Source organism: Myiozetetes cayanensis, unplaced genomic scaffold (genome assembly GCF_022539395.1).
Source record: "Myiozetetes cayanensis isolate MyiCay16 unplaced genomic scaffold, myiCay2020 scf1, whole genome shotgun sequence".
Classification (NCBI taxonomy): Eukaryota; Metazoa; Chordata; class Aves; order Passeriformes; family Tyrannidae; genus Myiozetetes; species Myiozetetes cayanensis.
In genome coordinates this window covers 65,165,609-65,186,850 of record NW_026086604.1, presented here as the reverse complement: position 1 = coordinate 65,186,850, position 21,242 = coordinate 65,165,609, and the positions used below count along the sequence as shown (strand labels likewise).

At 37.6% G+C, this 21,242-nt stretch overlaps 1 protein-coding gene across 2 annotated transcripts in view; it reads right to left on the bottom strand.

The window, feature by feature from the left end:
• The window catches only part of TMEM245 (transmembrane protein 245), a 77,982-nt gene that overhangs the window by 4,056 nt on the left and 52,684 nt on the right, over window positions 1-21,242 (bottom strand). For both annotated transcript variants that reach the window (XM_050311003.1, XM_050311011.1), the window contains 4 exons: window positions 20,791-20,936; window positions 4,765-4,865; window positions 3,285-3,459; window positions 343-537 (listed from right to left, as the gene is read on the bottom strand). In XM_050311003.1, coding sequence (XP_050166960.1) covers window positions 343-537; window positions 3,285-3,459; window positions 4,765-4,865; window positions 20,791-20,936 — 617 coding nt within the window. The remainder of the gene's footprint in view (window positions 1-342; window positions 538-3,284; window positions 3,460-4,764; window positions 4,866-20,790; window positions 20,937-21,242) is intronic.

Sequence of the window (21,242 nt, the reverse complement as noted above, 5' to 3'; positions counted from 1 at the left end):
AAAAAAAAGGATGCTCAATCATCTCCTAGCACACAAGCAACATATAAATTATAGGACACAAAAGTACCATTAGTGAATTTTCTGAAAGAGTCTTCTGTAAGAGGCTGAGAGACGTTAAACAAACACTTCAAGTATACAAGTTCCAGTGAGTGTTTTACTTTACCATAATTTTCATTTCTAGAATACAGGATAGCTGAATCCTCTCCAAATACTCCAGTACTCATGCAGATGTGAATGAGTATAAAACTTGAGTTTATAAAACTCATGCATTCATTCTCTATACCTATGCAGACATAACTGTGTAAAAGCATAATGCATACAAGTAAGACATTTATAGCTCACCGGTAAATCTGTAATGGCCACGTTGCTTGTGAGGGAGTGGGCACTGAATTTGTTGGACTCACCAACATGGCACTATATATGTTGGAAGCAACCACAAGTATACAAAGTAGAATTGGTCCTATGATGGCTCCTTCCAGTCCCAGGTAGTATGCTCCACCAGCTACTGCAAGACCTGTCAGGTAAGGATGACCACCTCTGGCACAAGAAGAATAAAATTAAATTAAGAACAACAGAGAATTACCCATTATGAAATGTGAATTAATAATAAAGTTTTATTAAGCTTAGAAAATGACACAGCTAGCTGCAGATACCCATAGTTACGCTACAAACTGCTGTTTGAATGACTGCACAAATGTTCTAATCTGTATTGTGTGCTGTATTTGCACAACAAATCAAATGCTACTGTAGCATGTAATGCTGGTAATACCCACAATGGAGTAGTTACTTTACAGACATCTGCTGAAGAATGTCTGAAGGAGCTAACGGCAAAAACATTTCCATTTTGGGAACGGAAAGATGCTTGTTTACAAACACTGTTCATGCTTTATGGTCAAGAACTGTTAAATTTTAACACAATTAGCAACACGTACTATGGGCACCCCTGACATTAATTTACATAGTGATGGCAACTTGGATTACATATTTCAAAGAACAGTTAGCATAGTCTTCAAATAAATAGCCATGTCTTCCCATTTTTGTTATTAAAAAACCTTCCAGATTGAGTGCTTGTTATCATTAGTTTCTCATGTTTTCCGATGCAAAATAAAACCAGATTTGAATGAACATATCAATATTTACTAGAAAGTTGTCTTTTGATAAGCTTTTGATAAGAGCTATTGATCAGCTTTTGATAAAGCTTTTTGATAAGCTTCTGATAAGCTTTTGATAAGAGCTATTATGGCATCAAGTAAACCAGGCCATTTTCATTTTCCATGTCTCAATTCAGGTGCAAAATGTGAATCCTACCAACCTGTTCATCATCCTTCATTCTTTATAGCTAAAATAATGTTGGCAATATGGAATTGTATAAGAAAAACTACAGTTGACACTTAGCAAGCAATTTTCAAGAAGTTCCTCTAAATTTTGAGTGTCATGCATTGAAAATACCAGCTAGTCAGTTCAGAGCCACAGCAGTTTCTGAGGTTCCTACTGTGGAGCTGACTTCTACTCAACTCTCACATTTTAAGTCTTTGCCTTCATCACAACTGTGTGCAAAGTGAGACCATCCAAAATGAAACCATGAAACATGACCTATTAAATGACACACACCTCAATCATGTCTCACCTAGATCAGACTTAACCTACTGGCAAAGTCAGATTGTTTTTCTGGGGGGACAAACTTGACCTTATAATTTTATGTTTCTCCAACATGATTCATTTATAAATCTTTAAAACTTCAAATAGTTTTTTCCCAGCATTTGCATCAATTTCAGTGTTCTTCTGGCTAGTTTGCTAAACTAAATAACAGATCACCTGATCAAATAGGACTACCATATGAAGTTAATCCATTTAGAAAACCCTGCATAACCTAATTATAGCTATTTCAAATAGGTTTAATCTAATCTGCAAGACAGCATGATGCTTACTGTTCTATTTAATGGGAAGAATACAATTTTGCTCTACTGTCAGAAAATCTATTCCTGCCCCATATATTTTCTGGACAGTAAACAGAGTCTGCATCCCCTACAGTCAAAAAAATGTATTCTAGCAAGTAGAAGAATTATTGGCTGTTTAAATAGCTACTAGCCTTAAATTTATCCATGATTTATTGTTGGAAAAAAAATGTAATTTGATTATACCTCACTTGTTAGATTAAATTAATGCAAAATAATTATAGCCAGAGTCTTTCAAAATTAGTATTAATATTGGGCATATTATCCTTAGGTACTCTCTGTTCAGTGTAATTATATTTGATGAACAAAAATATTAATCTCTAATAACACAGAACTTAAACACCTTATGTCCTTATTCTACATTAATTCTCCTGTAATAAAGATCAACACATAACTAAGTCTGGATCATGAAGTCCTGGATTCAGACAGTAACTAGAGAAGTACACCTTTATATCTATATTGTACATGTTTGTGAACATGTCTTGTACATGGAAAACTTGACAGTTCATATCTTTGCCAGCTCTGTTTAACTGTGCTGCTTTGTCTTCTAGTCTGAGTCGAATAAAAGGATTCACAGATAATTCAGCTGCAGAAAATGTCAGCGAACATTTCTGTTGCACTCCACACACACAGCTGCAAACACTGACTTTGTCTCTATCGCTTGGAGTTTGTTTCTCTGTGTACAAACTCAAAGCCGAAACCAGGTGACATTTCAAGTCAAAAGAGCAGCCAAACATCTACTAAGTTTCTTCAAGAAATCTGTGCCTACCACTTACAATAGGAAAACAGCACTGGCTGCTGTCTAAGGAGAAGCCTATCTCCAGGGAGTTTTGCAATTTCAAGAGACTTTTGCACTGGACTATGGTAACACAACACAAAGGCTGGCTCTAAAAAAATCCTCAAAATTCTCACAATCCATTTGGAAAAATTAAAGTATTTTTTCAGGTCCCTAACTAGGTCATGGTTTCGTTTGTTCTGCAGAATCATCTGGCATTAGAGGATATAAAGTAAAATGCTACACACACCTTTAGCCAATCATTAGATAAACAAAAAAGGTAAACTAATTCTAAGAATCCCAACTGAAAAGGTTAATTTTGCTGATGCTGAGTTCAAGACCTCTGAAGTGTCAAAGTTCACAGAAAAGAGGCTTGGGAAAACAAAGGCACTTAGGCCAATAAGACTTGTTACTATGAGGTGGTATCACTACACTAATCCCCATGCTTGAAGATACTGTTTTGCATTCTTCAGAAAAATCAGTTTAATTAAAGGCATCAGTGATTGTCAATAATTTTTACAATGCTAACTTTAAAAAGTCTTCTATGTACTTACCCTGATATATCTGAATAAATGGCTGTATCTACAAAATAAGTTGGCAAGAGGTGAAAAACCAAGAGCAAAATGGCTTTGCATCCCCGTCCTTGCACAAGCCACAAATCTAGGACTGCAGGGACCGCTGCCCAGTATGTCCCCAGAAATGGCACTGCTCCAAGGATTGCTGCTAATGCTAGAGCACACAGAAGTAGAAGTGAGAAAAGACAAACATATTTCAAAAATATGTTTACAGTTAAATTCTGACACTTTTGCCACACCAGTAAGTCCCACTTCTATCAACTGCTCTGAATAAGACATTGAAAAAGTGCCACATGAGGCTCTTGGTGTTTTATAGCTGTGGTTTAAGAAAAAAGAAAATTACACTATTTCCCATATGTAAAAACTTCAGCAACAGACAGTCAGGAGTTACTTCCAAAAGAGGCACCAACTCAGAAAAATCTGACATTATACCCATCATGCACATTCAAACTTTTACAAAACTTCAAAGAAGTGTGTAAGAAAGTATATGAGCCCAAGTCTCCCCAATTTACTTTATCTCTTGCAATCAACCACAATAATGAGAAACCAGGTAAACATAAAATTTATTACTTACATATTTCTGTATGCAAACATGTACACACAGGTGTATACCCACCTGAAACACCCATTGTAATCTAAAGCAACACAGTACTGTTGCCATTCTAATTTAACATACTACAAAACACAATTAAGTGTATTTTTTCCCCTCTCTTTTTTTTTTTTTGTCTCATTAACCAGAAAGCAAAAATTTTTAAGATTTTGCATGCAGTTGAAAGAAAAAGACTGATTACCTTCTAAGTATGTCTAATGACAACCAATGCCTTTAAGGCAGTTGCACTTTATAATACAGTCATTTCCTCTTATATTGGGATTTCGTGCTTTATGCTCCCCTCATGTTTCCTTGTAGACAAACATTTTTAAATTATTACTATTTTTAGAAGAAGAGAGGCAAAAGAGGAACAGGGAAGAAGATTTTTCATTGGCCATTTCCAAAGCAAAGATTAAAGAATAAAAGAAAAGCAGAGGCTGGTAATACAGTCAGGCAACAGCACTGAGAAGAAGGAGCATGCCTTTATCATGCATTTTCATGATACCACATCTTCCTGTATTTAGGCATCTTGAAAAATCAGCACCTGTCAACTACGAAAGAAACAGAAGCCAAGACAAGCAGAATGAACTTAAAACCTGAGAAGACTTGGACTAAATACAAGGGAGAAAGAATTACATCCAAGAAAAGAAACAGACAGAAACGTTAAAATAGCTGGCAGAGAGTGTATTGTGAAAACAGGAAAAGGCAAGGTTCAGAGATAAGACAGAAGTAAGGGCCTTCTCTCCACCTTACCCATGGCCACATTATCTAAGACTAGACTAAGCTTGTCAGTAACACTGAATCCTTCTGATTTTGTACAATAAATAATTCTGTAATAATATATATAAATATAATTGTCCAAATTCTTACCAGATGGTATGAAGACTATGTTAATCCCAAATATAGTATGAGTCAGCCAAGTATAGAGTCCATAGAACCCAGCCATTTTGAGGGAAGCATCAAATACACCTCTAAAACAATCAAAGAAACTCTGTTAATTTTTACTGGCAATAGGATTCCGGGAACTATGAAGATATACACACAAGCTGCTTTGAGAAACTGAAAAGCCATTAGTGCCACAAATAACACAACTCAAAATGTAACATTGAACCCTTTATGCATTTGTTTCCTCTGAGAAGAATAAACATCCTTCACATCTGTCATTCAAGGCATATAGACACAAAACTCCCTCATAATGTTCTTTAGTGGACAATAGGTTTCAGGGGTAAATTCCTTGAAAGAAACTGCTCAAGCATCAGACCACATCCTCTATCAAAAATAACCTTTTATCTATGAGAAGCAGTACATAAAAACTACTTACTACATTTTCTTTGCCTTTTTCCACTTCTACAGCTTCATCAATTTTCTTTATCTGCTTACATTCCTATATCTGCTCATTCTCATTGGATTAAAACCACTGATATGTGAAGTGAAATAGGCTATTTAAACTCTTACTACTTTCCCACATACTTACATGTCCTTCTGGATTAAAATAATTGAGTGTCTCATATTCATTACTAGATTTTAGCCTCAGTATCCTGAAATTCCTAGCTTTTATGCTGCTTACTAGGTTACATTACTAAAAATCAAATAGCAAGTCTGGTAATCTGATTCAGACCTGCTGAATCAACATCCAACATGATGGACAGAAAGCAAAGTTCTCCTCTCCTAAATGTGACCACAGCTTTATGAGACAGCAAAGTGCTGTAACACTTTACAGCACTAGGGCATGTACACAAGTATCCCATGTGAACTGAAAACCCACGCCTCAGGTCTACAGTCACAAAAATAATAATATCAAACTGTATTATAATATCAACATTGTATTATGTCGGGTTTTCATCTGTATTTGAGAAAGGTATGAAGTTTCCCAAGATTACTATTTGAGCTTGTCCAAGTAACTGAACTATCCCTGAGTTTCTCACTTCAAAGCAATCTTAGGAGTTACATCATTGCAGAAGTGGGAGCACATGCACCCTGTGAAGTTTGCTGATGTTAAGTTACCAATTCATAATTCATACTTTTCGTTACACTGATTGCGTCTTTGCAGTTTGGGAACTCTGGCAGGAGGACAAAGAGGACAGGAAGACATACAAAAGGAATCATAGAGCCAGATGATAAGTGGGAAGATTATCACTGCGCTTTGAAGGGCAAACAGTCTGCACAGAAAAGCAGCCCTTTCTGCATCTCAAGACTTTGGGACCACAGTCTTTCCTCTGTTGAGTCCATAATAATAATAATAATATAATAATAATGGCCAGTCTTCACGAGCGAAGATCCGGGGAAGGTCTTTCCACCTTCCAGCCTGCGCATTGGATTTTTTAGGTGAGACACAGTGTGCGTGGAACTGAGCCCACCCTTTAATCCTAAGGTTCATCTGCCGGGGCCAAGCGAGCTTGGACGGTGGCAGCGAGGTCCTTAGGACATAGGTGGGTTGCCTTTAAGGGTTAACGAGCTCCATCTGCCCGGGGAGTGTCCCTGACCGGGAATCGAACCCGGGCCTCCGTGGTGACAGCGCCGCGCCCTTAACCACTAGACCACCAGGGGCTCCCTGAGTCCATAAAGCTTTCTACGAAAGAAACCTTTCTACGAAAGAAACCTTATCTGATATTAAACTACTATAGGTAGTATAAATATGTAAGTATATAAACATAGTAGAATCTCTTCTGAATAAATACCATCAAGAATTCCAAGACTCACAGTTTTTGCTTCTTTGGCTACTATCCTCATTACTTCTGTGAGTAGCGTGCATATTTTCACCCTCCTTTCCTACCTAAAGGTTCACATAGATTTCCAACTGGTTTCTGAATCAAAATTATCTTATTTAAAATTTACTCACTGGAAGTTATGAGTGCATGATAAACCTCACACATCAACACTACAGAGAGGTTCTCCTAATAGATTAACTAGGAACAACTGTTGTCACTCATTTTATCCCAGATTTACAGAGTTTTCACATTTCAGTTCAGACAAGCACAGTTTTTTATCCTAAGATTAATTTAACTCAAATTTAAATTCAACTTATGTCATGTCTTTTGCTTATGTTGTCATACTTTAAGATAATTTTGCCCTGTTAAATCCGATACTCATTACAGATGCACTAGTGGAATAACAGAAAAGTTAGTCATGGACTAACAGGTATGTCTTGGTCTGATGTCACTCTGCAAGTTGACATGTAATATATTTCAAAGGCAAAATAGCACATCCCTCTAAAATTAGACTGCAGAACAGTACAGCATCTCTCTAGCTCCTGGATCTAGCACATGCAAGTTGAAAGGAGAAGGTACCAGACAGTGCCAAGAATCAGCATCAGTGAAGAACCAGTGGTCAAGGAGGAAGCGAGAGCAAGCTACACCTAGTTTCATTATCCTCCTATCCTTCACCTTGGTTTCTGTCTGCATCAACTGGTCATAAAAAAAAAAAAAAAACAAACAAGGGGATTTTACTCTGTGGCAAGTGTGGCCCAGAAGACCTTTAAAGTCTCTGAAAACTCATGTTTGTTACTTCTGTCAAAAAAACTAAAAAGCATACCTTAAAGTCTCTAGAAATTCATATCCATTTGGCTTCATGGCAGAAAAAAAAATAATTCTGAAAATGCTAATCGGAATCTTCATCATCAGTTTGCTTCAGCTACTCTGCATCTGCGATACCAGGTCTTAAATATGATGTGGTACGCTAGTACAAAAGCTGAATGAATTTATTACCATTTGTAAAAGGCAGACCTTCCTGGTATAATGATGATAGTAAATAAATTTCATCTCTTAATACATTATTGGCACACATACAGCTTTCTTTTTTACACAGGAGTAATTGAATGCTTCAGAAACCAGAAAATCCAATTGCTGCTCATGTCTTGCTTTGGCACTGCAGCTGGATGAACCACTCTACTTGCAGGAGTTGTCATCTGCAAATGTGTAATTTATGAGCACTTCATGGCAATTTGGTGTAAGGCATACTTAGACATATATATTCCACTCTAATGGGTTTTGAAAAGCATGTAAAATTTAAAAAAATAAAAATCAGAGGACATGGGTCATGCTTCACATTATTCAGACTAAAAAAGAAGTTTCTGTCAAATGTTTCTGCATAGCTGGCTGATTTTTTTTTATTATTATTAAAGTCCTGTTTAGTTCACTGAAAAAAAAAGCTAAAGATTTTGCTTGTAGACATCTTAAGGGAAAGTGTCACCTTTTCATTTTATGAGTTTTGAGGGGCTTAGTAGATCTTTTTCTCTGTTTTACTGACCAGCCATAAAAAGTCCAGAGTTTCCCCTTTGTTTCTACTGTAGTTTACATTAAATGTATATCCACTTGAACTTAGGTTCACTTCACAGACCCTGCAGGTAACGTCTCTTCATTATTAGCAACACAGTGAAACTTCAAAAATTTCAGTCTAATGCTGCAACAACCCCAGCTGAAAGGAGCTCTTCAGCTCTGAGCATTCATTTTTTGACCTTGGAGTTAATTTGATTTTCTAGATCTATCTGTTCCCAACGCACTGGAGAAAAGAAGAGTATATGGGCTGAAATAATGAGAATTGGAGTTACCAGAAGGATTAGAGTAAGCATATTGTAAATTCAGAAGAGAGATTTACTGGTTATTACACTAAATTTATAATGAAGGTGTATTAACCTTGGCTTGTAAATGGGCATAAGAGTAAAAACTAGACAAAAGTGGTATTTGTCTCTGAAAAAGTTTGCAAGAATTAGCATTTCCCTGAATTTCTTACAAAACACTTTACAAGCCATTCAGTAGTTTACAATCCAATTAAAATGCAAGTTTATTAACAAGAACACCCTCTACCAAAAATACTGCTAGAAAAAGATAAATTTCACTCTTTTGTCATTGTCTTTATACCACTGATGTTTGGTATTTCCCCACTACTGGATCTTTGTTGAAAAATCCTTCTGTATGAAGAGCTGACTAGTTCAAAATGGTGCTTTAAGAAACTTCAGCTCTTTGGTTTCTTTTGAGAATACAACCTTTACATCTTAAAAGTCAAGAGTTCAAGGTATAAATGGAATGCATTCCAAACTTCACAGCACAGTTTCACAATTTATTTCAGATCAGGTTATCTCAGAACTGTCCCAAGAAAAGAGCCCTCCCATTCCCGTGTTCTCAAGCATTCACTTCTGCCCCAGATGACCATTCCTCTGTCTACCTGCCAAGCACAGTCTCCATTATGCACCATGACCGTTTTTACAATGAAATCAGATAATAATAATTTTTTTGGCTGGGTTAATTTTAACTAACTAGCTCAGGTCTCATCTCTACTCCCCACCCAACTAATAAGTAGTGGCATAAGCAGCTGCATTCCCACCAGGAAAGAAGCCAGCACACTCATGGCTGGAGAGCAAGAACTCTTCTTTGCAGAACAGTGATGTCTTAACCCAGCTGAAACTAACAGTCACTGTCTCACTATAACTTCAAAACCAAATAACTAATTTTCTTTCTTCTGACACCACCAAGATCTGTTGCAAAAGATGCCAGTGACTACCAAAGGACAGTTAAAAAAGGACAGTTAAAAAGGACTGAGATAATCTTCTTCTACAACGATCCCCTAGATTGCAAGTGATCGTCATGAGAACACTGAAGAACGAAATGACTCAAAGAAGTCCTTTTGCAAAAACACTCTTACGTTGTTCTTTGATTCTCTTTAAGAGTTCTGTTCTTTTAGGAATACAAAAAGATTCTCATAATTTTTCAGTTTCACATTAGACATGAAAGTAAGCAAAGTGCACTAAGATATATTCCAGCTATGAGTAAAGCAGAAGTGGGAGTAAGTAATTCTTGATAGACTAAGATCACTTTAGGAGCAATATAAATATGCAAGTGATTTTCAGAGATGACTCCATGACAGGATTTCATCCTTGTTCTTTCCAATGATACAAATGAACAAAGAGAGGCAACAACGCCAGCATATGCAGGCTAATAATGACACAAATCAGATAAAGTGCTACAGTCTTGAACAAAGCATAGGTCCTTGAGACGGTGTAACATGCAAATATTACATACACCCTTCAAGGCTGGACAGGGCTCCAACGACTATATGAAAACTTCACTAAAGAGTGGTAACTAGTCTGAAAGACACAGTAGCACACAGATTTTCTTCTCTAACAAAGAAATGTCTACATTCCATGAAAAAGAACAATTAACATGTAGTGCAAATTCTGCAAGAAATTCTACATCTGATTATTTCTTTGAAATACTTTTGCACTTGTAATAACTTTTTAATTACTACTTTGGCCTGTTTTAGTCACATATACCATGTAAACTTAGAATTATTCTTCTGAGAAACACATTTGGAAGGACTAGTTATTTCTAAATCAACTATTTCTAACATTTCCAGATTTTTATCAGAAGTAGACCATGATGCTTAATAAATGCAACACCTAACTATTCTTGAAATGGATCTCGGAACACAACTTATAAAAAGTCAAACTTGTTCAGACCAAAGGTCTGCCTAGCTAGCATCCCATCTCCAGTAGAGTCCAGAAACAGATGATAAGTGAACAAAGAAATAGGAAAAACCAATTTAACAATTCCCCCTGAACATTCTTCCAGCCTTTATTTCTACCTCAGGGTAGAACCTGATGTGGGCTGTCTATTTGGTAATCTTCAATTAATATCTCTTCTTAGTCCTCGTGTTCAATCCTGCAAGTTTCTGCAACTCCGGCATTCTTTGGCAAGACCTTCCGCATTTCTACTGCCTGCTGATGAACCAATATATTTTTTGAAAGTTATTTTTTAAAACTTTTTGATGATCCCAAGATTTTAGATTGAAGGAGACCATAAGCAGTTTAATCCAGTCATCCTTTTCCCACTGGTTCTGATTTTGCAAACCTCAATTTGTGTAACATCCTTTTTTCCAGGCTGAAGAGTCCTAACGAGCTCATTCCTCACACAGAAACTGATGCATACCTTCATTCCTCTAATTTGTCTTATTGCCCTCCTAGCTTTTTGAGATGCAGGAACCAGAGTGGCACACAGTAATTCAGGGTATAGGCAAACCATAGATTCATACAATGGGAGTAATATTCTGTGTTTCTGTTGTCTAGGTCTGTTGTAACAAATCTTCACATTTGATATGCCTGTCAGATACTTTTAAGTATTACGAAGCACTGAGCTAGCCAGTCTACCAGAAAATATAGCTCCCAAGTGGCAACAGTCAGCACAGTGGTAATCAGTTTATGTGTGAAGTTAGGACTGGTTTTCACCCCCATGCATCACTTTCATCTACACTACATTTCATGAGCCATTTCATTCCCCAGACACTGCCGTCTACTAACTGAGTTTGTCTACAATCCTGCCGCATCCACAACTTCTCTGGGCAACCTGTTCCAGTGTCTCACCACTCTCAGAGTAAAGAATTTTTTTCTAATATCTAATCCAAACCTACCCTCTTTCTGTTTAAAGCCAATATCCCTTGCCCTTGAAAGCCTCTGGGAAGAGATGCTGTAAAAAGCCTTTATGAAATTTCAGTAGAACATAGCAGCCAGATCAACTTATTAATGGTCTTGCTTGCCCACACTTCAAAAAACTTAAACAGCAAGGCAGGACTTCTCTCTGTGAAAATTTCATTGATTCTTTCCAACTAAACCACACCCCTCAGGTGCTAGTATGTCCTTAACTTTAGTTCCTACTAAGCTGCATAGTACCAATACCAGCTTACATGTCTGTACTTCCTGGGTTACCTGGAATTTTTTTTTTTTTTAACTAGTTTGCATCATCCACTCTTGACAATTTGCTATTGTTCATGTGATCTGGTTTTTCTACAAGGTCTTCTGAAGTCACTGTAATTTCTGAGAGATTCTGCTGTAGCTCACCCATAAGAAGGGTTGTGCAATGCGACTCCCTTCACAGCAACAAACAAAACATCATCAAATTACCTCCCATCTGCAACAGCCTGCAGTTGACTTGTTGCTGAGTAGCCCTTGCCATCCCTCAGCCCCCTGACCGCTTGTTGCTCCTGCTACATATGAAAAATTGTATTCTGGTTTAATAGCATTTTGTGGAGCTTTGAGCTCAAACTCAGCTCAAACTTTGAGCTGAATCAAACTCAGCACCACCACCCCCCTCACATTTTAGGCCTATTTCTATCTGTTTATGATCCTTTTGTTTATTTAGCAAAAACTTCAGCTTTTTAAAGGATAGCGTCTCGTTTCCATGGCCTTTGTTATTTTGCTGTTCAGCTAAGCAGTCTATCTTCCCCCTTTAGCCTTACTCAAGCCTTTCTTAGCTGTTAGCATGCACTGGCACTGTACATTGAACATTTATTCTTTTCCACTTGTAAGGATGTAATTCTTTTAGATCCCATTTTAACTTGAAAAGTCCATAAATGAAAGCAACACCTACTTGGAGTCAATACAGCTTGAGATCCATTGCAGTCTTATATTAAGAAACTCTCAGACTGTTCAGTTTATTACTATTATAAAATTATGAATCACAATCATAAAGAAGGATATGCTTTCATTGCTTACATGGTGGAGAGAATAAATAATGGATTGACTTTATAACTCAACAAAAAAGCAAAAAGCTAAAGCTGTGATGTTAAATTTTTGAAGTGTCAGGAAATCCTGAAGTTTTACATCAGACTTCATGCTGTCTTCTTACATTACAATAAATCTGTATTTTAAATAGCACAAATCTAACTAAGGTTATAATAATATATACTGCAATCTTAAATACACACACAGAGAATTATTAGATATGCAAGCATAGAATCCTGCAACATATTATAGCTAAAAATAATCCTCACAGTATACTTTTATTCTTAGAAATGCCTTTCAGCAACCCTTGTCTTTCTATCCCTTCCTGTTAGCTACTAGGCCTGCCTTAGAAGCAAAGAGAAAAACTAAGTGGCTCAGCTGAATTCCAGATGCAAGTTAAGCATCACTCTTTTTACTGATACAGTCTATGTCACACATCAACTAAATTATCATTCACTTAAAGACTGCAGGTTCTGACACAGAAGAACCTTTCAAAAAAATGATGCTGTAGAAAAAGTAGTGTGTATATAGATATATATAAAAGCCTAAGTGTAATACATGATTAAATGACTAGTATCTAAGATGCAATGTAGTTACATTATTTTTAAAGATTGCATGGAAATCTGCTTATGCTTTTAAATGTGTTTGTGCACACACAAACTAACTCATATCCTTTACATGTTTACAGATAACTTCAGTCTTAAAAAAAACCTGGACAGCCACAGAATTACAAACTACAAACATGCACTACAAGAAACTGCTGTTAGAACATACAAAATGCACCATCTGGGATATGAAAGATGCAAATGGCAGAATACCAGCTCTGCCTCATATGAAGTGATGAGTCTTCAGTAACCCCTTAAAGTCTTTGAAAAGACACGTTACCACTCTGCATGGCAGAGAGAACAGAACTATTTCAAACTATTTCAGCATCAGATTATGCACTTAGATAATCTCGTGAATTAGGGGCAGTAAACTATAAAATTTGGATTAAATTTACGGACTTTGTGACATGCTTCATCCAAATTATGTGTGTATAATAATGAACATCTTTTCATAGTTTCAGATAAATTGTGGAGTAAAGATTAAGCATGAGTAAATAAAATATTTTATGAAATTTTCTTTGAAGATCTGTTTTTCTTTGAATTGTTCTTTGAATAACTGTTTAAAATCATGTGTACATAAAGTAATATGCAGACAGCTGTGTTTAATAAGAAGGAGTATTTTCAATATAAAAGAACAAGGAAATAAAAGTAAAGACAAATCCTGGTTTTTTTTTCATATAGGAGAATATTAAAGACTAAAAAAGTAGTATGAACAAGTCATGTGTTTATTGCTACTACAACAATCATCTTAAAAATACTACTATCTATCCTACTAGGATAATCAGGTTACAGTTACTGTCAGTTTGGTTCTCCAATGTACTGAAACAATGTGGCATCTCTTCAAGATATACAGACCACATTTTTTGTAGACCACCTTTTTTTCAATAACTCAACTGAAACTTTCCTTTCTTCCATGTAATTAAAAACAAAATGAAAGTATCTGTTATTCCCAGTTTTAGACTAGGCAATTATTTAACTACAGAATCACAGAATCATATAGGCTGGAAAAGACCTCCAAGATCAAATCCAACCTTTGACTGATCACCACCATGTCAAACAGACCATGGCACATTGAGTGCCATGTCCAGTCATTTCTTGAACACCTTCAGGGATGGTGACTCCACTACCTCCCTGGGTAGCCCATTCCAATCTCTGACAACCCTCTCCATGAAGAAATTCTTTTTGATGTCCAAGTTGAACCTCTGGTCCAGCTTGAGGTCATTTCCTCTTGTCCTGTCTCTAGCTGCCTGGGAGAAGAGACTGATCCCCACCTTGTTATAATGTCCTTTCAGGTAGTTGTAGACAGCGAAAAGGTCATCTCAGTTTCCTTTTCTCCAGGCTAAACAGACCCAGCTCCCTCAGCCTCTCCTCATGTAACTTACACCCTAGACCCTTCACCAGCCCCACTGCCCTTCTCTGGACACATTCCAGCACCTCAATGCCATTTTCCTGAATTGAGGGGCCTAGAACTGGACACAGTAATCAAGGTGCAGCCTCACCAGTGCAAAGAACAGAGAGGTAATCACTGCCCTGGTCCTGCTGGCCACACTGTTTTTGATACAGGCGAGAATGCCACTGGCTTGATGATTAAGACGGAATCATTTTCAATTCTATTCCCATCTCATAACATACATCATAAGTAAAGCTTGAAAAATTTCAGTTACGCTGTTAAATGCATAACTGACATTATGTGTCAAAAGAGATTTCCTGTGACAAAAGAGATTTCCACTAGAGATACTCCTGCTACTAAAGAACATACATTGCATGCAAAAATTCAGTCAAAACTGAGTCAGTTACAGTTGTCTTTGAAAAATTAATTTGAAAGACATTATTAATGTTGCAGTAAAATAAACAAGATCACACATTTTGCTTTTTCTAAGCATTAGCTTAACATGCTGGAAGATTATTGTTTTCTGTGGGAATTGTATCACTGTCTCATTTTCTCCATCATTACTGCCAGGATGCCAGAGCAAACCAATCAGATGTTTAGGGAGTCGAGATTTTATTCAGTTGTTTGCATGCTAGCTTATTTCAGATCTTTTTAGATGTTAATAAATAAAAGTTGTAAATTCATTAAGAAGCTATTTCAGCCATCAAGGCACTATATGTCTTTTTCATATAAAAATCTTTCTTTTGACTTTCCGGTCAATTTTAGCTAAGGATAACTATTCCCTCTTTAGAAATACATAATATTTTTAGTGATTTTTCTATAACCAATGAAAAATCTGATCAAATTTGAGGTGTACATGGCAAATGAAGAAAATGAAGCAAATAATGATAACCCTTCTCAAATTGAAAACAAACAGTACTCATCTTCCCGGCATTACAAAACAAACTTCCACTGACACATGTTTCAAGGCATCACTCAAAATACTGATCTGGGTTTAAGACCATTTCACAACGTAATTAGGCCCCACGAAAATTGAAAGCTGCAGTAACTTTAAGCCACAGCCATACCCGTGTGCATGCACTCATGTGAAAGTATCGCACACACTAAATTGCACTGAGGCCGTGAGAACATGCAACTTAGTAATGTGCAATATCTCCACCAGAGCAAGCAGAATGGGAGCTTCAGGGAAGAAGGGTATGGTGCATTCAGGAAGAGAACGACATGCTGCTCAGGGAAAGGAAAATGGTTCAGGCAAAGGTGTGCATGCTACTACTTTGAAAACCTGTGAATTGGAGAATAATTGCTTCACCCATTCAGGACCAAAAAAAAAAAAAAAAAAAAAATCCAGACAGGAGCACCACCTCCCTATTTCAGGGGAAAAGGACATAATTTTCCTACTTAGGCATGAGGTAGGTGGCTCATGAACCAACCTGACTTTAAAGAACCTTTCTGAACAAAGCAAATCTCACACTGTTATGGGCAGATAATGATTCCTCTCAACCTTCAAAATACTGTTACTAATTATAATTACAAGAAAAAATTTCACTAACTACTATTGAGAACTAGAATTATTTAAATACAGTAAACTGATCCAAGTGGTTCCCACATTTCTAAAGGAAGTCATCTTCTTAAACCTGACAGAGTGCTGCCAGAAGAATTCCTGCAGCTCAACCTATGCTGGCATAACCCTTCTGCCAAAGTCACCAGTCCCTGCCCTGTTCCTTTTTCTCCACTGGTTCCTATGGTTGACTTTTAGCAGTCTCAGTGAAAGTAAATTCCATTTACTATATTCACTGGCAACTAACCACCACTGTCAGTCAGTGCAGTCAATGAAGACTCTTGCATATGATGAAGATGCAATATTACCTTTGTAATTCATCACATTTTTGTGCTGATACCCACTCACGTAATATGGAAAACAGGAAGAAAATAAAAATAAGTAAATAAAACCCCAAAATCACAAACAAACAAACAAGACAGAACGGGGCAGAGGGGGGGAATGAAAGGCAAAGGGTAAATAAAGAATTAATCAAGAAGAAAGAGTAATGAAGTGTGGCCACACCAAAAACATTAAAAATCAGAGTGAGAAAGACCCACGATTGCAAACCAAAAAGAGAAACAGATAAAACAATTGGGCACCAAAGACCAAAACTCTTAGAGAATAGAAGCTCTTTTGCTACTGATGCATTAGCAGTATTCAGGATTATTATAATTTACCTAAATTTTAATTTACCATCTCATTTTACAGGCAATGGCACATGAAATTCCAGCATGGAATTTTGAATTGCTTGATTTGAAATAGAACCATTACTTCGTATGTCAATCAGAAATCCCTGAGGTCACATAGACCACTGGTAGTGATCTTCCTCCCAGGTTTTTTACTGTGCTTCAGGGAATCGTCACACAACAACTAACCCTTCCTCTCCCCTGCAGATTAAATGCTGCCTTCCATAAGAAGTAACCAATGAAAAGGAGCCAAGGCAGTGATGACAACAAGCACACACAAGTGTTTACTCTAAAATGATAGGCGCAGTTTCATGATGAAAGTTACTCAAAACTGGGAAATCTGATGCATGACCAGTTTGCAAAACTGCATTCCTTCAGTAGACCAAACACTGTCAGCTCCTTTCTAGAGGACTGCTTGGAGGCAGGTAGGACTCACCTGTGAGAACCAGGAAAACTCAGCGCAGGGTATCTGTGGCAAAGGCAAATGCCCAGCTTATAAATAATCACATTCATAACATGTGAAACATCCTTTGGGTTGTCCTTTGCCTCTTTGTCCCGAAAGAGGCCTAGAAAACAGTTCTTTTGCTGACCTAAAGGGTTGTGTGGGCCCTTCTCAGTCTCCCCCCCACCTCTCCCTGTGAAGAGGTGTCATCTCTTCAGTACTCAGGTCTAGGGATTGGAGAGGAGAGGGTCTGCTTTCTATTAAGCTTTTGCCTTCCCCAAGTGGAAGGGGACAAGCCCACCAGCTTTCCTGCCTTTCCGATACGGGAAGGGACACCCACAATCTTGAGGAAGGTGACCTGTCCCACCACCCCAAGGCCTTACTCCAGACCATCATCAGCATCAGCCTCACCACTGCCCTGAGCCACACCACCACTAGCAGCATCCACACAGCTGGAATTTGTCCTGCTGAGCACACAGAAGAGCTCCTCCCCTCATGCAGCAGTCCCCTTCTGCCCATGCTCAACCACACTGGTTACTGTGGGAGGCTGTCAGGGCCTTGCTGAAGTCAGAGTAAATGGCAGTCACTGCTTTCCCTTTGTCCCACTAGGACAGTCACCTCCTCAGGCTCATGTTGTTCCCAGCACAATTAGTCCACCCTCAGTGAAGCTGAGCTGGCTGATGCCTCCAAGCCATCTTCTGTCTATTGCTGCTCTGCCCTTGTACCACCAGGCCTTCCAAGCAAGCTCTTGGCTCAGGTATGGTGTGATGATCTTGTCAAATCCCTGCTCAATCCTGCCACTTGATTCATTTTGCCTCCCTGCTGTCCTGGATGAAAGAATTTCCTACCAAAGGCCAGGAGGGCATTTTATCCCACGGTTTGCAGCAGGTAACTCTTGGATTATTCTGCTTCTTCAAAATTCCTGCAGTGTCACAACAGCTGCATCTATTTTCTCACACTACTCAAGTGCAAATTTATATTCTGAGCTATTGTGACAGAAACAGATTCAACACATGGCTCAAAGTAGGTTGAAAAGCTGCTCTTGCCCCCATACAGCAAATAAATCTATTTGCGTTAACAGAGAACTGACATTGTCTTTGCAAACTCATCATCGAGGAAGTTAGAAAAATATTTATAAAATTTATAGCTACTTATAGTCCATAAAATAAAAAACATGACACAGCTCTGATGAGAGAAACTGCAAGGAGAAAAGGTCTTGGTTTGATTAAATGCTTGCTGGGTAACATCTTCAAGTTATGGGATTTCTTGAGCTACAGAAACCACTTGCTGATTGCCCTCCTCTTCTTTACTCCTTGCTCTTTTCCTCTGAAATAAACAGCAAGGGACACAAAGGAACAGACTTCCTTGATTATATCTGAGTTCCCTAGTGCTTTTCATAAATACATTTTAAGTGAAAGAGCAACAGAAGTGACTGACAACATGGAAGCTGATTATTTTTATGTCATTTGGTCTATGAGCAACACAAAGACTAACTGCATCTCTTGCCAGGAGGATCCGTGCACTCCAGACAAGGACAAGTTAGATGCAGTCTTAGCTTTGTACACGTGCTATGTCCTGCTGAAGAGTGGTGGAAGCTGGAACATAGCTGGTGACTTTTAAGATTTATTAACTTAATCTTTCTCTGCTTTTGGTCAACTTGAAAGCATGAGTATTTTGAGGGTGAATTCATGTTGTATAATGCTGTCATAGTCTAATAAAGAAAGTGACTAGAGACTTCATTATTTGATAATTCGTAACACAGATAGAGCATCTTCTTCCCATCCTACCACCAAGTATTAATATCCATTTTGCACACCTTTTATAGACAAGGTGAACAAGGCATTTTTAAGTTCCTACCCCTGTAACAACAACTCAATGTTTAAAAGAAAGGATAACTGCTACTTTGTGACAAAAGAGATGGCTTGCAGTGGCAATTATTTTTCAAATGGCAAATTGGGCAAGGATAAACTCATGCAAAATTGCTAGCACACTGTCCCTATTTCCACACAGAAAATCACAATACAGTTTAAGTGGAATACAAGCTAACCTAGAAGCATTGTGATAAATCCTCAGGTACAACTGAGCAAGAGAGAGGAATTTCTGGAAACTTCAGAAGTACCATTCCAAAGAATTCAAATAAGGCACCAAGTATAGGGTTCTTCAAACAAATATGAATGATTGATACAGACTACCTTAGTGAACACACAGACTGAATTCCCTTGCATATGACAAGCAGCTTCACATTCTCATTCTGCAGACACTGGCTTTTTCTCATCATATTTGCAGTTACCAATGCATGCTGGCTTTTTCCTACTCATTTTCCTATAGCTCCCCTAATATTATTTTCTTTCTTTCCTCATACTAAACTCAGAAATACCTTGGGTCACCTCTGTCACGTACTTAAAAATGTGCAATTGCATTTAATACAATCCTCCTGCAGAGTACCCATTCCCAGATAAACCATATCCTATTTTTTGACACTGTTCCCCTCTACCACAGGCTCACATTCTTCAGTAAAGATAGAACTGAGATGCTAACCATGTGATCAATGAAAACTCAATAGCAGTCACTCAAGAGAAGGGCTATTAACTTTTTGGCAGAATTCCAAAATTGTGGTTTTCTACCTGAATTGCCTCTTCGTTTTAAAGACTACAGCAGTTAGCACTGTTGTCCAAGATCTTACACAGCATAATATAACCTTCCCATTGTTAAAACAGCAAACATTTGGCAAAGAGTTTGGGAAGTAGCTTTTATACATCGCCCATTTAAAGTCTATTCATGTTTTATATGTATGCACAAGATGACACAAAGTGGTGTAAGAGGCAATGGTTGTACAAAATTTAGCATGGAGTCTTCTCATTTTGCCCAAACTCTCAACTTTTTTGAAAAGTAAGCTGTGACTTAAACACCTTATTTAAAATCTGTTTTATTACATTACCAACATATTAGTGTGCTAAGCTGCTAACAGGCGAAAGCTGATGGTTTCATTCATCTGTGATGAATGAACAATACTATAGCACCCCAAAAATTGCTTTATCATGAAATCTCAGTGAAGCATATTTAGAAACACAAACATTCTCCCCTTCAATTATTGTAGTAGTTTAGAGGTGAAACCTAAGAATGGTAATTAAGCATGAAAGACTGTGGATGTACTCTGGAGGTGCAGTACAGCAGTGTTTTAAGTGGGATAAGGAGAGTGCTCCACTGTTGTTCCTTTTAATGTAATTTGTTTTATGGAGATCATGAACTAGATTTCAGATGGAACTGATCTGGAAAATACATTCCAGGAGCATATCTAGTACATTCCAGGTGCAATTGGGTACTTATTCCCTAAGACTGGACTAAAAATAGTCCAAATCAAGTAATTCTGAAATGTGTACAGCACAGATCTCAGGTCCTCCATTTCAACTGTTTTGCTGTGTGATTCTGCTCCTACTGAGCTGCACTAGCTGTAACTGCAAACACGCTGCTTCCTGATGAGTTAGGGATGTCAGTCATGAATGCATCAGTTTTATAAAACACTAGCATTCATGACAGCACAGACCTCTGAAAAATTTTTAAGGCAAGTCCAATCAAATTGCTCTATTAACAATCACGATGGGAAAATCATTAATGCTAGGTTCTTGAAAATCTTCGAGATTTGCAACTCATCTCTGAAACACAAGCTATTGCAATTGTTAATTATTTGCAGAATATCAAATTTAAAATAGAATTTTCAAGAAAGTGCAAGAAACCAGCAATATACCTTATTGCTTCCTCCACGGATTGGCCAACTATATTTGAGGAGGAACCTGGCTGAGACAAAGGTGTCAGGCTTATCACCCATTTTACTGGTTTGTAGTACTCATCACTGGAGCTCAATAGGTAGAACAGTGTGGTGAGAAAAATCACCTGCAAAACAAATTGGACTTTTAATTTAAAGGTCAGTAAATACTTTCCAGAATTACAATGTGCAACTATGCTTTGGATATTGAAATTTACTGGAAAGGCACAAGATACTCTTCTACAAGTCTAGATTTAGAGAAACACACAGAGCTAAAAGAATAATTTTCTCCCCTGCCCCACTAACACTTATAGCTAAACATTATAAGACTTCTGTCCCTATTTAGCCTCTTCCCAAAGTCACATCGAGATCAAACAACTAGAATGTTGGTCTAGATATGGAATGTTATTCAGCATTCTAGTTGAGGGGTTTTT